General features: G+C 40.7%; 1 protein-coding gene across 2 annotated transcripts in view; it reads left to right on the plus strand.

Moving 5' to 3' along the window:
* The window catches only part of UBE3D (ubiquitin protein ligase E3D), an 82,273-nt gene extending 77,624 nt beyond the window's left edge, over positions 1–4,649 (plus strand). For both annotated transcript variants that reach the window (XR_013948694.1, XM_080585666.1), the window contains one exon: positions 3,085–4,649. Coding sequence is in view for 1 of the 2 variants with exons in the window: in XM_080585666.1 (XP_080441792.1) it covers positions 3,085–3,105 (21 nt within the window). In the remaining variant the exon portion in view is untranslated. The remainder of the gene's footprint in view (positions 1–3,084) is intronic.
* Positions 4,650–18,961: the final 14,312 nt, after the last annotated feature.

Genomic DNA, 18,961 nt, shown 5'->3' on the forward strand with positions numbered 1-18,961 from the left:
TTTTCTACATGCCTAAAATAAACGTTGGAAGTTTTTTTTGTGTGTGCGTGTGTTTTTTTTTTTAAAGTAAAAAAAAAAAGCTCTGGAAGCTCAGGAATGGAGTATTCTGTTTGATGCATGCTGGCTTTTCAGGTCAGTGGTGCTGCTGCTTGCACTGAGGAGCAGAGTGGCGCAGCGGAAGCGTGCTGGGCCCATAACCCAGAGGTCGATGGATCGAAACCATCCTCTGCTAGCGGCATTTTCTTCCCCTCTGCTCAGTCCTGCTGAGGCCACACCTGGAGCCTTGTGTCCAGTGCTGGGCTCCCCAGTACCAGAGGGACACGGAGCTACTGGAGTGAGTCCAGAGCAGGGCTACGAAGATGATGAGAGGCCTGGAGAGAGCCGGGCCTGTTTAGCCTGGGAAAGAGAAGGCCGAGGGGAGACCTCACCAATGTGTATGAATATCTGAGGGGAGGGTGTCGAGAGGATGGAGCCGGTCTCTTTTAAGTTGTGCTCAGTGACAGGACGAGAGGCAGCGGGCACAAACTGAAGCCCAGGAGGTTCCATCTGGATATGAGGGGGCACTTCTGTACTGCGAGGGTGACAGAGCGCTGGGACAGGCAGCCCAGAGGTTGTGGAGTCTCCTTCTCTGGAGATACCCAAACCCCGCCTGGATGCCGTCCTGCGCAACGTGCTTTAGGTGATCCTGCTCGGCAGGGGGGTTGGACTGGATGATCTTCAGAGGTCCCTTCCAACCTTGGCCATTTTGTGATTCTGTGAATTCCTCCTGGTTGATCATGCTTCATACGTTCTTTAGATACAGTATCAGGTAGACTGATAATTGTGGGTCAGCTCTGAAAATCCCAAGTGGTAACAGAGTAATTTGAATATTCACTTAAGTGACTGCAGTTGAAAAGCTCTTGGAAAGAAAAAAGAGGAATTGTATGTCTCAACTTCTTTCTTCTGTATTTTTTGTGGAGTAGAAGAAACAGGTTATATTTTCAGGAGGCTGTTGTGTAACATGGTAGTCTTTTTTCTTTTTTTTTTTTTTTGTCCTTCCATGGTGGCATCTGCCCATCTTCTTTTCAGTCCTTGTGTTCAGCAATGTGTAATGCTTGTTCCCAATTCAATATCTGAAGCAATCTTGGCAGATAAGAATCTTGACATGTGATTGTGTTTCTTGTCAGTTAACTTCACTTTCTGAGTCAGTATCCTGACACTTCTGAAGAAGGCTAAACATAAATAAAACCATGCAGAAGAAACTTCTGCATGCTTGTGACCAAGGACAAATAAATTAGGAAACCAGAAATCCTTAGGCATTTTGGATTTGGTAGGTCACCTTCCCTCTAAATAACTGGATGTGAGCCCACTTGGTACACTAAAAAGAGGAGGTCCCTCATTTGCTGTCTTCTGAATCAAGTAAAAGTGTCTTCTCAGTGCTTCCTGGGATAGAATTTTTTTCTATATAAAGATAAAAACTTTGGGTTGATTCCTGGTCACTTTAAGGCATTTTTTCATTGACTTTGGAATTGGGATTTTACTTAAAGTGACTGGCAGACAACATTGCTCAAACAGGATAATATTTGTGGCAAGTTGGCAAATGTATCAGAGATTTAATCTAAGCTAGTTTCAGAATGCTATCAAATGGCCTTTTAAGTTAGACAAGATAAAAGTCTTGTGCTTTGCTATTCTGGGACAGAAAGAAGTTTTTGATATGTAAGTGGAAAAATATGCGTATTTGGGTTTCCTTTAGAGGAGTACAGACCAGAAAGCCTTTGTCATTCGTATTTAAACTATGAAAACTTCTATGGTTGATTTAGTTCAGCAACAAGTGCAGTGCAGTGCATGAGCAAAAAAGAGTGATTTGGGGAACTCTTGGGAGATGATAGGCAAAAAAGTGGTGGGAAAGTAACACTGCTTTCTAATCACAGAATATCCTGAGTTGGAAGGGACCCACAAGGACCATCGAGTTCAACTCCTGGGTCCCCAAAGCACCACCCAAAAAATCAGACCATGTGTCTGAGAGCATTGTCCAAGTGCTTCTTGAACTCCAGCAGGCTCGGTGCTGTGCCCACCGCTCTGAGGAGCCTGTCCCAGTGCCTGACCGCCCTCTGGGTGAAGAGCCTTTTCCTGTTATCCAACCTGAACCACCCATCGCAGCTTCAAGCCATTTCCTTGGGTCCTGTATATAGGAGCTTCACATAAATTATATGAACCTTCACATAAATTAATAAATAGATAAATAAAAGAGAGGGATTGTCTGAAAACCTCTAAGGGCCTCTAACCACATCCTTCTCTGCTTGTTCTCCTCTTTCTTTGTTTTCAGGATCTCCCTCTTCAGTACTGGCATACAGTCATCGGCAGATCACCCTCTAGATGATGACAACTTGAGACAGAACCCTTTGTATATTGAATTTTTTAGTTTTTCAAATTCTGCAAATTGCATTAATTTAGGAATAAATACATAGTTTCCAAGAAGCCATGTACCTCAAACTGGATGCCATCCAATGCACGAATATAACAATCTTCTTTCCATGCAAACAACCCTTACACCTACAAACAGTCCACACAGTAATGTTTCCAATGTTATTATAAGGTGGAGCAGAACACACATGAAGAACTGCTGAAAGAGGTCCCTGTCCTCTCTCCTATCTGTCAGATGTATCCAACCCCCAGCTACACTGATGGCTGATCACTTGCACAGTTGCACCCTGAACAGAGGCAAGAGAATGGAGAAGTATGAATGACTTTAAAAATTCAGTATTGGTGTTTCCAAGGCAAATTTAAATAACTATTCTTGATCATTATTCCATTATTTTTATCATAAAACATCACTGAGCCTTTAAAAGAAGGAGTCAAGACACCAAAATAAAAATATACATCAGGAGTCAAGGTTTTCTACTAAAGAGTACGGAATGCTAAGTCTTACATGATCTGAAAGATATGCAACAACAGTATGAATATAACATCTTCTGTCTTATTGCATTAGTGTGTTTATGTGAAAAGATGATTATAATATGTAATTTCAATTAATACAGTGAAACATCTTTGTTTTACCTGCACTGCTGAGATTAAACACAGTTTTGTTTTTGCTTCCTTTTACAGGTGGCCTTTTTGAAAATGTGAAGAACTCGGATAACTATGTTGAAAACTGTTCTCAAATCCACATCCAGCAGAAATGTGCAGATAACGTCCAATGATGTGACTTCTAGAAAAAAAAATCCACCAGAAATATAAACCTAAATGGGGAGTGGGGTATTACTCTTCATATCTGGATGCATTTCAAAACCAAAGACAGAGAGAGTTAACTTTTACATCCAGTACGTTCTTAGATGGCATTCTAAGAGTGACTTACGTGTTACATCCAGCTGGGATCACTGTTACGATCTATTCATAGCCATAAGGGAATTGTCTAAGTATTTAATACTAACTTTACTGGACAGTGTAGTGACCCGTATGTCCTAAGGAAACTGGTATCAAAGAGAGATCCTAAAATATTTAATGTTTTGGATGCCAAAGTAAGCTCTTTCTTTGTTCTGGTAGAGTTAGAGGTCCATAAATACAAAAAATAAAATCAGATCTTTTTTGTCAAACTTGTATGTGTATCACATATATTGTTTCCACGTTAATGTTTACCTTTCTTCTTGAGAGAGAAGTTTTCATATTGCTACACCTCATAAGAATTTTGGGAAATTGATAATATTTTGGAGCATCAAGGTTTTATGTTTCTTTGGAATAATTATCCCTTCAACTTCAAACAAGATTGTATACCTGAGGGCTGGCTTTGCAGAAACTGCTGGAAATGAGAGATACTTGTAGCAAGTCAGTACAGCTTCCCTAAATTGTCTTTCTCTGCTGTGAATACTTACCTGCCTTTGACAGGAGTGACAGTGCGTTTGCAGGGAACACAGAATCTGTTACCATTTGGGGTTTCAGAATGGATTGTTCACTTGTTAGTTGACAGCAATAATTTTCCCCATCCCTTGTCCAGCGGTACTAGTGCATGGGCTAAGGAGAGAAAAAGATGCCTCCTGGCATTTTTGCCTGAATTTCTGCTTTTTGGGCTGGACTGTTTTTAAGCTAGGCGGAGGTGCTCCTTTAGTATCAACCAGTTTTCTTGTTTGGCAAATCAGAGTCAAGTACTGGAATAGTGCATCTGACCTAGTGCAACAAATCCTGTGTTTTCAACATGTATAGAAAAAGGTATCCAAAAAGAAAAAAAGAGAACCTGTTTATATGGGCTGGCTTTTTCAAAGCCCATCTTTAAACCCTCAAAATAAAAAGATGCTACCTGTTGGAAAACAGTCGTATTTCAGGAGAACCAGTTCTGGAGGGAGTATTTTTAAAGGAGTTCTTTGAAAATTCCAGAATTTTGAAGAAAAGGAACACACCCTTTATCCACTTCATGATGAAATAATCATAATGTAGGAAGTGACCCTTCAAAGTATTGGACACCTTCTCTGAGCTTTACATATCCAAGGACAAATAGCTGAGGCCTCTCAGCACCTAGTCTGGATATCATCTCGTTTTTCAGTTATTATTTTAGTTTTCAATATTCAAGTAAGAACAAAAATATTTTGTATTCAGGAGCTCAATTATCCAGCTCCAAGATATTTTGTCTATGCACCAATGTTTAGTCATTTTATAAATAAAATATATTTTCTAAATCAGTTTACTGTTTGTTCTGCTTAATTTCTGTGACAGCTTCAGCTTCCCAGAATATGGAAGAGAAATTTGCAGACAGAAGACATTCATATCACACACAAATACTCCAACTTAGAAAACATTTCCAACCTATTTAAATGACCCCTGTTATGGTTTTGCACAATCTTAGGTCAGAGACCATTTATGCTTTTGTGGTTATGTCTGTCGCATCATGCACAGCACTAAAAAATGGGGGTAGAGGAAGAAGGGGGGCGAGGTGTGTCTTCCTAGGTGGTGGCTGCCAAGAGAAGAGCTGGGCATCAGCCTGCTTTTGAGAGGTGGTGAGTTATTGCCTTTGCATCACTTGCTTTTTCTTTTCATTTATTAAACTGTCTATCACTGCTCTTGCCTCCCTTTCTCTGTTGAGTAGCATCACGATGACGTTTGGTTGTTGACATCATCTTGAAAAGCTGTGCTAGTGCAAAGTACAGTCAGTTTTACTGCGATATTTTTTTAGTATCTAGAATTAGTGGTACATTTTACTTTAGTTTACATACCACGTTTGGATACACGTACAACAGAAAGCTTTGTTTAGTTTTGAAGCGTGTAGACAAGCTCAGCATCTCCATGCAGGTGAGAAAGTATGCACCAAACAGGAGGAGGCCTCGCAGCTGTTTTTTTAGAAAACATTTGACCCTACTTATTGCTTACCCTGCCTCCCCATTGTTTTGTATGTTTCACTGCATTTTTCATGGCAGAAAGTATCTCAGTTTTTGCTTTCTGTAGTGTCAAGCACAGTGTTAGTCTTAAAGTAATAACAATAAATCAGCAATGACGTTAAGTCCCCAGCTCACATTAGCCGAGACAGATGTGCAGCCTTTCCTAACGTGCAGTCTCTAAACAGTGTAAGGCAACAAGAAGCTATTATAAATGTCAGCTTTAATTCTAATACACTATCAAGTTATGAAGGTGGCTGTTGGTGTGGTACACAAAACATGCCTATCTGTCAGAGCAGGACCATTCTCTCCATTAGCAACAATGGAAGACAATATTGTTTCTGTTATTAATGGGTCATAGGATGACTATAACAGTGTAGGGCTTGTTACCCTTTTTAAACAAGTTTGACCATTGTAATGAACTGGGATAGCTAACCTGGCATGCCAAATAGGTCCCAATGTTTTTATTTTAATTCCAAAATTAGGATGGCTAAAGGGTTTAGTTTAAATTGCCTCCTCTGCAGGTTAGGATAAGCTGAATAATAACAAATGGATTTGTACAGGGAGCTATGCTGGTGCTGCCCTGTGAGTTGATGGCCAATTTCTACCTTAGCTCTGTTTCACTTTTCTGTGTAGGGAACATTGTAGATATAAGGAGCAGCTTTAATTAAAATTTACAATAGCTGGTTTTGCACAGAACACTCTGGGTTTAAATGCAAATGCATTTCAGTAATTTTCTTTCTGTTTCGATGCCTGTATTGTTGTTCCTCCAGAACATCACTTTATGGTTTCAATTTCAGACTTTGCATTCTTTCCTTTGTCTCCTAGCAAACTGTGTTCCATTATAAATGACAGGTTACTTGTCTGAGGTACTGTATTAGCTCACCTGCATCATTCCTCTCGGTCCCCCCCCGTCTTTCTTGCTACTGTTGTATCACTTTTGTTAAAGCACTGCACAATCTGCAGATGAACAAATTATAGAAATATTGAGCAACCCTGTCTTTGCTACGCTTCCTCAGTTTATTCTTTCAAAGTGGGCTGTATTGCCTTATGGCAGGCACCAGGGAGCATTAGGCAATTTTCACAGAATATCAGGAATTTTATATGTCCATGTGCTAATTGCTCAGTAGCAACATTTGTGCCTTCCCATATCTGACCGTGACAGATAAGTGTGATATTTTTCTTATAGCAGACAGCAGTTACTGTGTTCAGATCCCATGGTGCTGTGGTTCGGGACAGTCAGATGGCGTTCTTTTAAAGATGACTATGACTCTATTGTCTCACTGCCAAATTGTGTCTAGCAGCACTTGCTTTGTTCCCATCCAGTGGTCTTACACATGGATTGAGCAGGTCACTATACTGCATCCTTATTGATAGGCGCTTCTACTATCTGCTTGTATTCAATGATGATATAAATGCATAAAAATTTCTCATTGTAAACAATAGAAAAACTTTATTTTAAAATGATATTTTATATTTTAACTTGCATACTTTTATTCACTTCTTCAAGGTTGTGAAGCATTTTACTGTCTGTCTTTTGCCGTGACAACAGGAAAGGCTGCAGATAGGTTCTGTGTTGCAGCGGCAGCAGCTCCACCAGCTAGGGGGCTGTGAATCAGACTTTACACCTTTATTATTTACACTACTTAATTACACCCTAATTGGCTGGCTATCTTGTCTTTTACCAACATAGGTTTCCTCATTTGTATAAGTACGTTTGTGTTGTAAGGGTCATGATTCTCCTGCCAGTGACACTGTGAGGGCAGAAGCTGGGTTATACCCGCTGGGGGCAGATGGGTGAATACAATACAGCTGCCATACCCGTCATGTCATGACTCCGGCGGAACGATTGCCAATTTACATCATGATATGCAGCACGGACAGGAGGGAGATGGCACCTCTTCTGCTTTCCCCGTCACTCCCACTTTGGAATAGAGTTGAGTTGGCACGCCTCTAGAAACAGGGCCAGACATGTCTGGGAAAGACCTGAGACCACGTCTGGACAGAGGTGGAGTTAGTTGTCATCATCATGCTATTGTAACGGGAAGGCTCAGCACAGATCCCACATGGAAATACAGTGCAAGGACACTGGCTGTAGAAGAAGAGGGGAGAAAGGAGTTCAGGCAGTGCTTTCTACCAGCTCTGCGAGACAGACCAGTAGGCTTATTGAGTATATTCATGATGCAATGCCTCTTCTCTCCTTTCTAAACTTTGTCAAAAGTTTCTCTCTGTGACTAATAGGAAGCATGACATGTAATGATCCAATTCTATAGTTAGTGTAGGCTGTTTTCTCAGATTACCAGACTTGCCCTTTACCAGGCTTTGATTTATGTGGACCTAATAAGAGAAGGGCAAGAACAGTCCTTTGTTTGAGGTTTGAAAGAAAATGGAGGTAGGGGACAATTTACAGCTTGTGCTTTGTTGCCAAAAAGGAGAAAAAGGTTTTGTAAAATTGCTGGAACAAATATTCTCAAAACATGTGATGCAAAATGAAAATGCACTAAATCAAGAGCGCCTTTTAAATTGATGGCCATTGAGAAGAACATATGAGCTGTAGTTTTAGTTGATTCATGGTAATTATTACAATATTTTGTGGTTGAGATGCACAAAAATGTCTTGACTGCTGCAACCTCTTATCTTGAGTTTTAAAGAGCACTGCTGGTTCCCATCCACAAGCACAGTGGGGCAGGTCTGGAAGGTCGGTGCTCAGGTAAGCAAACAAGGCATGAGGAAGACAGGGAGCACAGCTTGACAGACGGCTCTGAAAGATGCTCAGAGGGATTAACAACTTGTCTGAAGGAAATTATTTCCTGTCCTGAAAAGGGCTTTTTAGATTGCTGCAAGCAGATGAAGAAACATGTTAGTGGGTTGGGGATTTTGGAATTGGTGTCGTAATTTGTAAATGGAAACATATTTCCTAGCCTGTTGGGTTTGTTAAATGGTCACATGAACTCAAAAGAACATATTTTCTTATAATAATGTGGATATGTTTTACATTTTTTCTAATTACCTGTGATTTGCTAGGGTATGAATTCCCATCTGTACCTTCATCATCTTCTAGATTTTGACACTCGCTCAGCAAGAGTCACCATTTGCACTAGGGCATATTAGCTTTTATGAAATTTAGAAAAAAAAATGTTTAAAGTAGAAACCAGTGGTAATTTGTTGTTATAGTTACCAGAATACTACTAAATAAGAAAGACCTCACATGGGCTATTTGTTTTGTTATGTATCATTCCACATTTTAAAGCAGATTTTTTTTCTCTTGCTGGTACTAGACAAATGTTCCATTATTAGTATTAATCATTTTTACTTAGGCCACAGAACACAATTTTAAAGCATTTTTGAAAGAGATGGATTTCAGAACCCATAAGACTTTTCTATCTCTTGAATCCAATCTTCTGTTAGTGCTGGCACTCTTCCATATGGTTCTGTCTCATATGACTCCCTTTCATATCCTGATCCCTCATAAATTGAATCAGTTATTTTTTTGTCCTGCTGCTCTTACTGGAAACCTGATCTGGAGCCTCACTTTTCTGATAGAAATCTGATTTCTGGTATAAGTGTATCCCTGGCTAATTTGTGCCAACAGCGTTCTTTAATGTAAGTATAGTTTTCTACCTGGTTTCTTAAACTTTGTTCTGTGTTTGGGAAACAATCCTGTCTCCCCTCCGTGTTTGTTTTATTAAGAGTTTCTTTCCCCAAAATTTGTGTTCTACCAGGCTCTGTTCTGCTTTGAATTAATCTTTCTTGTGAAGGAGTGAACAAATCATGCACCACAAGGTGTGGGTCTTAGCAAAGTGACATTAATACTTCTGTATTTCCTTTGGGAATACCTCATTTTATGTGTCAGAGCATGCTTCTCTCTTTTTTTTTTTTTTTTCCACATCTGCATCACACTGATGGCTCATAGTGAACACCCCAGCTCTTCTCCATTTCTGTTTCCAACTGTGGAGACACAAAGAATGCCATTGTTCTGTGGTGGAAAATCCAATTATTTGAGTGCATGACTCTGTGCTTTGGATGTTTGATCCTTTTCCTCATTTTCCTGATCCTCATCTTTATTAATGATGCTTCTGACTGTTGCATCAGCAAATATTCTTAAAACATTTATAGTGGACCATGACACTGTGTGGTGGTCACTAGTGAAAATGTTTAATAAGATTGGTTCATGGGAAAACCATGGGTTCATTGGTTCTCTGGCCTGTTACTTCTCTTGTTGGTTTCTACCAAGAGATTTACCTTTGGGATTCAATTCAGACCTCATAGAAAGCATCACTGTTCTGAGCTTAGATACTTGATGTTTTGGTCTTCATATCTTTGTGGCTACAGACAGGACCTAGGTGATTCCTACTTTTCCCGACTGAGTGTATAAAACTTCAAAGAGAGATTTGATGTGCCACTGACTGATCAGTGCTTTAGTTTTTCCATATGTGATATTGTTTACATCCCAAGCCAATAATAATGCTCATATCCTAGATAAGCATTTTTAACTGCGATCTCCTCAGATCCACTATTCTGTGTGTTGTGGGTTCATCATCACTACATCATCTGAGCAGCTTTGCACATTGTGACACATGGGTGACACCTCTCAGGTGTGGTTCTCCCTTTCTTTCTGCACAAGTCAAGCACGGTACGCCTATTTTGATTTGGTGGGGCTGAACAAGGGAGCAGTTGCTTGTTTATTTTAAATATATGACCTGCTTGGTATATCTGTTAGAAGTGATAAAAGCATGCATTGGAGAAGGTTGGATTTGTCATGGCCCAGAGTTTCTGTGTGAGATCCCTTTGTAACAGGAGAGGCCACCATGAAAAGGTTTTCTATTGTGTGCGTAAGCCTTATGCACAGGTCATAACTTTCCAAAGTGACTGGGCAGTACAGTGGTTTCACATAGTCTTTATCCTGGAATCCTAGAATATCCTGAGCTGGAAGGGACCCACAAGGACCATCAAGTCCAACACCTGGCTCCACACAGGGCCACCCAAAAATCAGACCGATGTCTGAGAGCGTTGTCCAAACGCTTCTTGAACTCTGGCAGGCTTGGTGCTGTGACCACTCACCCTGGGGAGCCTGTCCCAGTGCCCGAGCACCCTCTGGGCGCAGAACCTTTCCTTAACCCCCAGCCTGACCCTCCCCTGTCCCAGCTCCATGCCGTTCCCTCGGGTCCTGTCGCTGTCCCCAGAGAGCAGAGCTCAGCGCCTGCCCCTCCGCTCCCCTCGTGAGGGAGCTGCAGGCCGCCATGAGGCCTCCCCTCGGCCTGCTCTGCTCTGGGCTGAGCAAACCAAGGGGCCTCAGCTGCTCCTCATATGTCTTGCCCTCCAGACCCTTCACCATCACCATAGTCCTCCTTTGGACACTCTTTAATAGTTTTATGTCCTTAACACCCAAAACTGCACACAGTGCTGGAGATGAGGCTGCACCAGCACAGAGTAGGGCGGGACAATTCCTTCCCTCAACCAGCTAGCAATGCTGTGCTTGATGCACCCAGGGTATGGTTGGCCCTTTTGGCTGCCAGGGCTCACTGCTGACTCATATTCAACTTGCCATTGACCAAAACCCCCAGATCCCTTTCTGCGGGGCTGCTCTCCAGCCTCTCATCCCCCAGTCTATGTATACCAAGGGTTGCCCCTTCCCAGGTACAGAATGTGGCACTTGCTCTTGTTGAACTTCATGCAGTTGTTGATTGTCCAACCCTCTAATTTGTCAAGATCCTAGAGTTTGGGAAAGGCTGATAGCTATGCTGGGCCCAGGTTTTTCAGGATCTTGAAGAGAGCACTTTGAGGTTTAGGGCCTGGTTTAAAGCCTTGTGAGACAGCAGCACAGAGAGGCCTGGGCATTGTCAGGTATATTTTATTGCAACTTGGTTGGAACAAATTTCTTCATCAACAAGCAATGTTAAAACCATCATCCTTTGAGTATAAATTGAGTGATTTGATTTTCATCCTACCACCTTTAGTATTTCTGAAATGAAGTGTACATTGACCAGCCAACATCACTGCATTCCCCTGCTTACCACAAAACACTGTGTTTTGTCTTGCTTAAGCTCAGTTTTCAGTAACAATTCATATTAAGCTAGCATTTTTTCAAGATAAGGCCGCTAATCATAGTGGTATGGCTTTATGAGGTGGAGGATGGATCAATGAGTAGAATTTGTACAGATACTTTTGTCTGATTAGCTGTGTGTTTCATATATTAAGATGTATCATGGACTTTATTACCCTAATGCATGCACAAATGCTCAGGAATGCCATGCATATCATCCACAGCTGCAGAAGATAAGCCAGGCTAGCATTATTTATTAATTTAATATGATCCTTTAATTAAAGATTATACAGTAATACACAAAATGGAAATTTACTTCTGGTATTTTCTGCCTCGAAGTGTGTTGTCACATAATCCAAGTGCGGTTTTAAGTTTTTGATGATGTATATGAAAAGGTTTTTGGTTATTTGGAAGAAAGCATTAAGCAATTGTGAGCTCAGCACATGTTTAGACGCAGCCTCCTGTATGGCTTCAGGGATAGGACTCGCTCCTTCAAATAATATCTTGTACATCTGATTTCATGAAGAATTCAAGATTAAAGGTCACATGTGAGCAGTCTTCCCACTGAGTCTGTTGATAACAAAGCACAATTTTGTCTTTTTTATCCTTCTAATGAAACAGTGTAGCACACATTGCAAAATTCTAGTAATTTAATTTTACTGTAATTCATAAAGAGAATAATAGGCATGAAACAATGCACTGGGGTGTTTTATTAGAAAATTGAGGGCCAATCTTCACTAGTTTTTCCAGACAGTTTTTCTCCTTCCCTCTGTGTTGTTTTTCAGAATTGCATTGCTTTGGTACTATCTCACTTCTGCAAAAGGCAATTTTGTTAAATGTATTCCCGAATGCACTGATGAAGTTATAACTGTTTGGCAGAGGCTTGGAAACAAAAATGTAGCAGTGAAAAATGAGCATTGTCAACTGAAAACTGATTTGTGATCATGAAATGTGGACAATGTGGTCAACATCGTATCATCTGTTTACCACCCACTTTCAGGCATCCCAAGGGAGGTGTTGCATGTCAGGAACATGTATGAGCTCTGTCAACGCTTCTTTGCTGTCAAATCATATCAGATCAGAGACTTTTTCCACCCCTCAGGACTGCAGCTTTTGCTCAGCTGCATATGCATGCTCATGCATACGCATGGTTTTTGTGGCTGGCACTTGTGGTTTTGGGCACTCAGTTCTTTCTGTTCATTCATAGCTGTTTCCAATCTGCACTCAAAAATGAGAGAAAAACATAGTCCCGTCATGAAAGAGATGTTTTAAGGAGAAGTACATTAAAGATTTTTTTTTAATTTTTTTTTGTTTGTTTTTTAAAGCAGTCAAGGATTTCATAGACAAAAAATGAGTTTTCTTTAGACTGTTTGTAAATAAGGTTCATTTTATTCCATGCTAATAGTTGCGTGGCGTTTTGGCACATATGTGGAAAGCTGTTGCTCCCAGTCTGCTAGGAGATGATATTTCCTTCTCTTAATCTGTAATGTGCTTACTCTGTCTGTAATTTATGTAGCAAGGAACAAGAACTGAAGCACTCACATGGGAGAGGATGGCTTCCTTGCACGACAGAACTGTTAAAAGCTTAACCTTCACATCTCCATTTCGCTGGAGAGTGACTTTTTACATGGGCACATAATGATAGGACAAGGGGTAATGGTTTTAAACTAAAAGAGGAGAGATTTAGCTTAGTTGTTAGGAGGAAATTCTTCACTCAGAGGGTGGTGAGACACTGGCACAAGTTACCCAGAGAAGCTGTGGATGCCCCATCCCTGGAGGTGTTCAAGGCGAGGCTGGATGGGGCTTTGGGCAACCTGATCTACTGGAAGGGGGCAGGGACTCCCATGGCAGGGGATTGGAACCAGTTGGTCTGTAGGGTACCTTCCAACCCAAACCATTCTGTGATTCTATGACCTTTAACCCATAGGATTATGTTTCTAAAGGCAATGTCCTAAACCTGTTTGTATTTATTTATTAGTTTCACTATGGTATATTTTTACACTGTTTAATGGCAGCTGATAACTTCCCGTATTTTGCAAGATGGGGTGTTTGTTATAGTCTCAGTTGTTCTCTTGTGCAGATCGACAGAGTAGCTGGGTTCTGCAGATCTGTTTTAGGAACTGCAGATCAGTTTTAGCCAATGAGCCATTATGCTAGTGTAGGACATTCTGCTTTCTGTTAAACTGCAGCAGTTTATCTATACTCTCATAGAGCTGGCATTAATATAATATCCAATCTTTCTGAAATGAGCATTGCTTGTTTTGTTCTAATCCATCTGTTAGAAAAACAAAAAGTTAAATGTGTTATGCATTATGTGTGTTGCTTTAAGGACAGATTTGAGATTTCCTGCCTTGGACAAAGGGGCAAGAATCAGTACTGAAGTACTTAGATCTCTGCCACCCAAATCTAATGCTGTCCTTGCAACAGAGAGACCAACCCTGCTTTCACAAGGGATTCTAGAAGAACCCTTTTCCGAGGTGGATATGTTATTGCCACCTCATAGCCACACTCCAGATGCTCAGATAAATTGTCAGGCATGTCCTTTCTTTTAAAGGCCAATGAGAAGACCTAGGAGGTATGCTATCTTTGCTTTTTGCCACTGATTGAGTAGTAAAAGTTGACTTCCCAACCATGAACTATTTTAATTGCGCTATCTGTGCTGTATGTCCTGCATAGAACACTGACAAAATCAGACAAAAATTTGGACAATATCAGACAAAATTTCACATATTACTGATGTTCCTTTGCTACCTGAGTAACCTGCAGAAGAAACAAAACCTGAAGAGTAATGCATGATCCTATGATAAAAATTACATTTAATATGATATAATGTGAGAGGTTGAACTCTACGGTGCGACCTGATGTCTGCCTGCATTCTCCCTAAAAACTTACTAGCCTACTAACTATGCTTCTTCCTTTCACACTATTAAAGCACCATGAAAATACTATTATGCATGTGCAACCTGGATCTCTTACATCAGTAGAAACATAGCGTGCAATCTCCCTTCAGCCTCTGAAAGTAACAGCAGCTTCCCTGAGCAATTGCTTTGGCCGTTAGGTGCTAGAAATGGCCTTTTAGTACTGCACTAACTTCAAAAAATAATAATAATTAAATTACCCCAAAGAAAACTTTAAAAGGTAACAAGCAGGGGTGAAGGGGACAAAGAGATAAGAAAAAGAAGAACTATATTAAGGCTTCAGCTCTTTGTGTTCTGCATGTAATGGAGCCAAAACAACATAAAAACCCTTGTCTGTAGCAGAAAATATTTTTCAGACCGAATCTGCTGTGCAGCCACTGAAAAGAAAGCTTTAATACAACTGAAATAGACTTACTGAAAAAGTTGTGAGCGGGATCTGATTCCCAACATCATTGTTCAACTTCAAGGCATCCAGCATGCCTGCAAGCAGAAGGCACAGCATCCAAGTCCCAGACCTGATTGATTGACTGTTACTCATGTAGGTGTTAGCACTGAATGCTTTCCAGCTCCCTTCAATGCACCGAGGGCTTAGGGGCTGCAAATTCATGCTTTGAGTTGTTCCTGGCTATCTGAGCCTCCCGTGGATGAGGCTTCACTCAAGCAGGGACTAAGTTGTGTTTCCAACAAGTGTGGAAGTGGTTCTGCTCTGGGTAGTGCCTTTCTAACTCTTCCTAGAGGGAGGGTGAATGAGCAAATTAATCAAACTGGATCCTGTTATGCCTTTTTTTAAACAGGAGTTTCAATTAAAACAGTAGATGCTTAGGAAAGTATAACAGCTCCCCATCCACAGCTTAAAACCTGAAACCACTATAAACACTTGCAAAGCACTTTTTACAACCTCTTTATAAATCAGGAAATGAAAAAGGAAATTGTATCAAAAGCTTAATTTTTTAATGAATAATTTCACACTAAAAGTAAGGAAATTCCAATTACGGGCAAAAAATACTCTGTGTGAGAGGGGCAGCACTGAATGCTGGAGGATATCTGAGCCACCAGCTGACAAAGAGCTTCTAATTTAGAGCCAAATTAGGCTGGCATGTATTCCCAGAACTCCTGTCACTTCATCAAGCTACTCGAGTCTTACCCCAACGTAGCTGAGCCCATAAATGAGCCCTCAGTTTCTGCTACTGAGAATTCTTTCAGAGCCTATCATTATTTAAGTTCTTTCCTGAATAATGAATGGGCAGAGGCAGTGGGGAAAAAGACTGTCAGGCATGGACCCACAGTTACAAAACAACCAAATTACCTGAAACTTAAGGGCTCCAACTTTGCTAGAGATAACGTTATTTGAGCAAGTCTTTATTGTTGACCTCTGACATTTAATTCCATTAAACACTGGAAATCCAGAAAGTCTGGATTATTAATAGGCTGAATCGATTCAATTACAAGGTATAACACTACATTATTCTTGTGGAGGCTTTTCATAATCATCAGGGGCTTTTTGTAATTGTGTTTCAGTAGCTTCTTTCCAAGTGTAGTTAAAACAGTTCTCTGCGGCTGGACACTTGGGTGGCATACTAGGTATGTTAGATATGAGGGTGACCTTCAAACACTGGCTTGTATGGGCATATCTCTTGTGGTTAGCATGATAAATGATGTTACACTGGCTAATTAAATCAATCTGTCTCATTAATGTCTTGCGGTTTCTTGAATGTCTTTCATTCTTTAGTCCTACAGATCACATCTCGTATCCACTTTCCTCAGATCAACATGCAATATTTTCCTTTTTAATTTCTGAGCAGAGATACAGTAATTCCAGTGCTCACCACCTGAAGGTAAATTTGAGAAATATATTTAGTACATCTAATAAGAGAAATGTTGAAAGCTAACCAGTGGCACCTCCTGTTTCCCCATTAAATTTATTTTCACCATTTTACAAATGGAGGCCCTTCTGTGTCTTTTGCAGACTTAAGTTATAAACTAAACAATGGAAGTAATTATTTTGTTGAGCATGTTATGAATTTTGTTAATGCAGGGAGAGAACAGGAGCTGAGAGATTTTTTCAGCACGTTATATGGAAGAATGTAAAAAATCTTACAAGGATTTTCACTCTCTTGCAGCACCCACAAGGATCTGAGTTAGGAATACGCCAAACAATATTGTCCCTATGCCTATTGTGTGTGTGTCTGTCTCTGCTTCCGCATAATAGAAAGCTTTTTTCTGTTCCCTCCTTGACTTTTGCCATATATCAAATACCTAATAATAGAGGTTTAAATCCTTTCCATGAAAAACACACAGAAAATGGCTTATATATATCTTGGAAAATGATAATTCTCTTGGATATTTTTTTTTCCTTTTTTTTTTTTTTAAACAAATCACACTTTCAATACCATTTTAGAATAGAAACAAAAATGTATGTTTTTTTGTTCTGTTTTGTTTTGTTTTGTTTCATTTTTCCTTTCCCTTTTTTTAATCCCTCCTCATTCACAAATTGTTTTTTTCACATGCAAAGCATGAGAAAAGGAAGGGAGGATGAGGGAGCAAATCTCTCTGCTGTTAAGCATTTTTTTCTGGAAAAGCTTGGAAGTAACAGGTCTCTACAACAACTAACCAAGCAAGATGAGACAAAAAAGAACTGCCAAAGTCTGGAAATCTCATAGCAGCAGCCCATGCCTGGAGAGCTTGCTGTGATTCAAATGTGTGTTTTAACAGGAGAAAAGCAAAGTTGGTTTGAATGCACTGGATATGCGTAATTACCAGAGAGCTTCCTGGGTCTAGGCAAGCACCTCGTCTGACTTGGATGCTTTGATACAAACCAAGTTTATCATCATGTACTAATGTCTTCACACATGGATCTGTCCCCATCCTTGCAGCCAAGACTTTGGAGCACAGCCTGGCTCCTCCCTGGGGCCTCTGTCCCACTGGTTTTGGTTTGTAACAACAAACAGAAAGATTCTGGAGTAGAAACCTAAATAACTGCCCTCTCTGTGTGCCTTTTTAATAAGCACAGCCTACAGCTACTAACGCCAGGTAGATGACTACATCCAAAGGATCTTGCTCAGCATCTTATCTGGGATGCCTTGTGCAGGTAACTGCTTTCGTGAGGCAGAGCCCAGAGCTCTTTTTCTGCCTTATTTGCACTATATATAGTAGGTATACTAGTAAAAGCCCTTGATATAAGAGACGTCCTCAGGACGTGTTGCTTCATCTACCACTAACCTGTCACATTGTGGCTTGTCCTGCAGGAATCTGGGTTGCATTCAGAAACCCAGCTCATTATCCAGAGGTGGTGCGACGCGGTGTTCGCCCGTCCTCTTTCTGCAGCTAACAGAGCTGTCGGTGCTGCTGTCACTCACTTGTCATCCCATCCAGAAACACAGCAAAAGCCCTAAAGGGAACAGATCATCCCAAGAGCAGAGTATTGAAATAAAATTGACCCTTATTCAAATGTACACACAAAATGGCTTGAACTTTTCCCTTTCATTCTTGTTTGCACCGGGCTTGCCTTTCATTCTAGAGAGAGTTAATGTGGGTTGAAAATCTGTCATTTTTCAGGAAAATATCCATTATAGGTGCCAAAGGCTGTTCTGTTGTCACTGTTTTGAGATATTTTTATGGCATATTTGCAAGAAAGATTTTCACCTCCGTCTTTTTCAGTTTTCTTAGTCCCAGTGCTGCCATGTCATTCAGGGGACAATAATGACTGACTTGTTGCATTGGATGTTTGTGCCAAGCATGTTTATAAATGTTCTCACTGATTTTAAATATAAACTTCAGTATCGGGCGACACCTTCACTTTGAAAGCAATTGAGTCACCCAAGGAGGGAAGGGGAGGTTAAGCAGGTGAAGTGGCACTCAGTCAAGAAGGTGCTGGTTGGTGAGTAGAGTACAGGGGATGACAGCTGGGCTGACAAAGTGACATTTGCACCTCCAGAGAAGTGAGACTTTCTTAATTTAACTGGAGAAGTGTCAAGATTATCTTCTGAGTAAGTTCGAAGCAAGCAAGTTTCAGTGGAAAGAAAGTTTCAAGAGGAAAAATGAAATATGCTCAGAGCCCCTGAAAAAGTGATAAGTTATAGAAGTTGGGATGATGCTCTGGAGAGGAAATGTTTTTCTCTAACAAGTGCAGCCTGAGACACGTGACACACGAGGAGACAGAATCCCTGACGTGTCAGGAGATCATCTGACAAGCAAGAGTGGGATACAGAATAAAAAGGATAATTTCTCTTAAGCAGGCTCAATATGGTCTTGTTTCTTATGCCTTAAAAGCCCTTACTCTGTTCTCTATTTTGGCTGCTGTAAGTATACACTTGAATTTTGCTTTAACCCAACTTGAGCTCAAGTAGTTGGGCAAAACCAAGATGTTCCTTGCCTAATAGCCTGGGAGGTAGTGTCCTAGGGGTGAAAATGGGAAGTTAACCTCTTCCCAATTGAAGGATCACTGCATAGGCTCCTCAGCAGGATGTTGGGGAGCATACCTGCAGCTCAGTCATCCTGAGTGCATCTTATCAGTGCCCTTAAGCCATGCTGTGTTCGTATTCCTCTCTGAAAGAGTGAACCTCCATGTTAGGGGTGAGGTTGTCCTTCTCTATTTCTTCCTTTGCTCATGAGCAGCTCTTGGTTTGCTGGGGATGCAAGCTGTTTACCAGCAATCATGTCAG

This window comes from Anser brachyrhynchus (genome assembly GCF_964034855.1).
Source record: "Anser brachyrhynchus genome assembly, chromosome: 3".
NCBI classification, from domain to species: Eukaryota; Metazoa; Chordata; class Aves; order Anseriformes; family Anatidae; genus Anser; species Anser brachyrhynchus.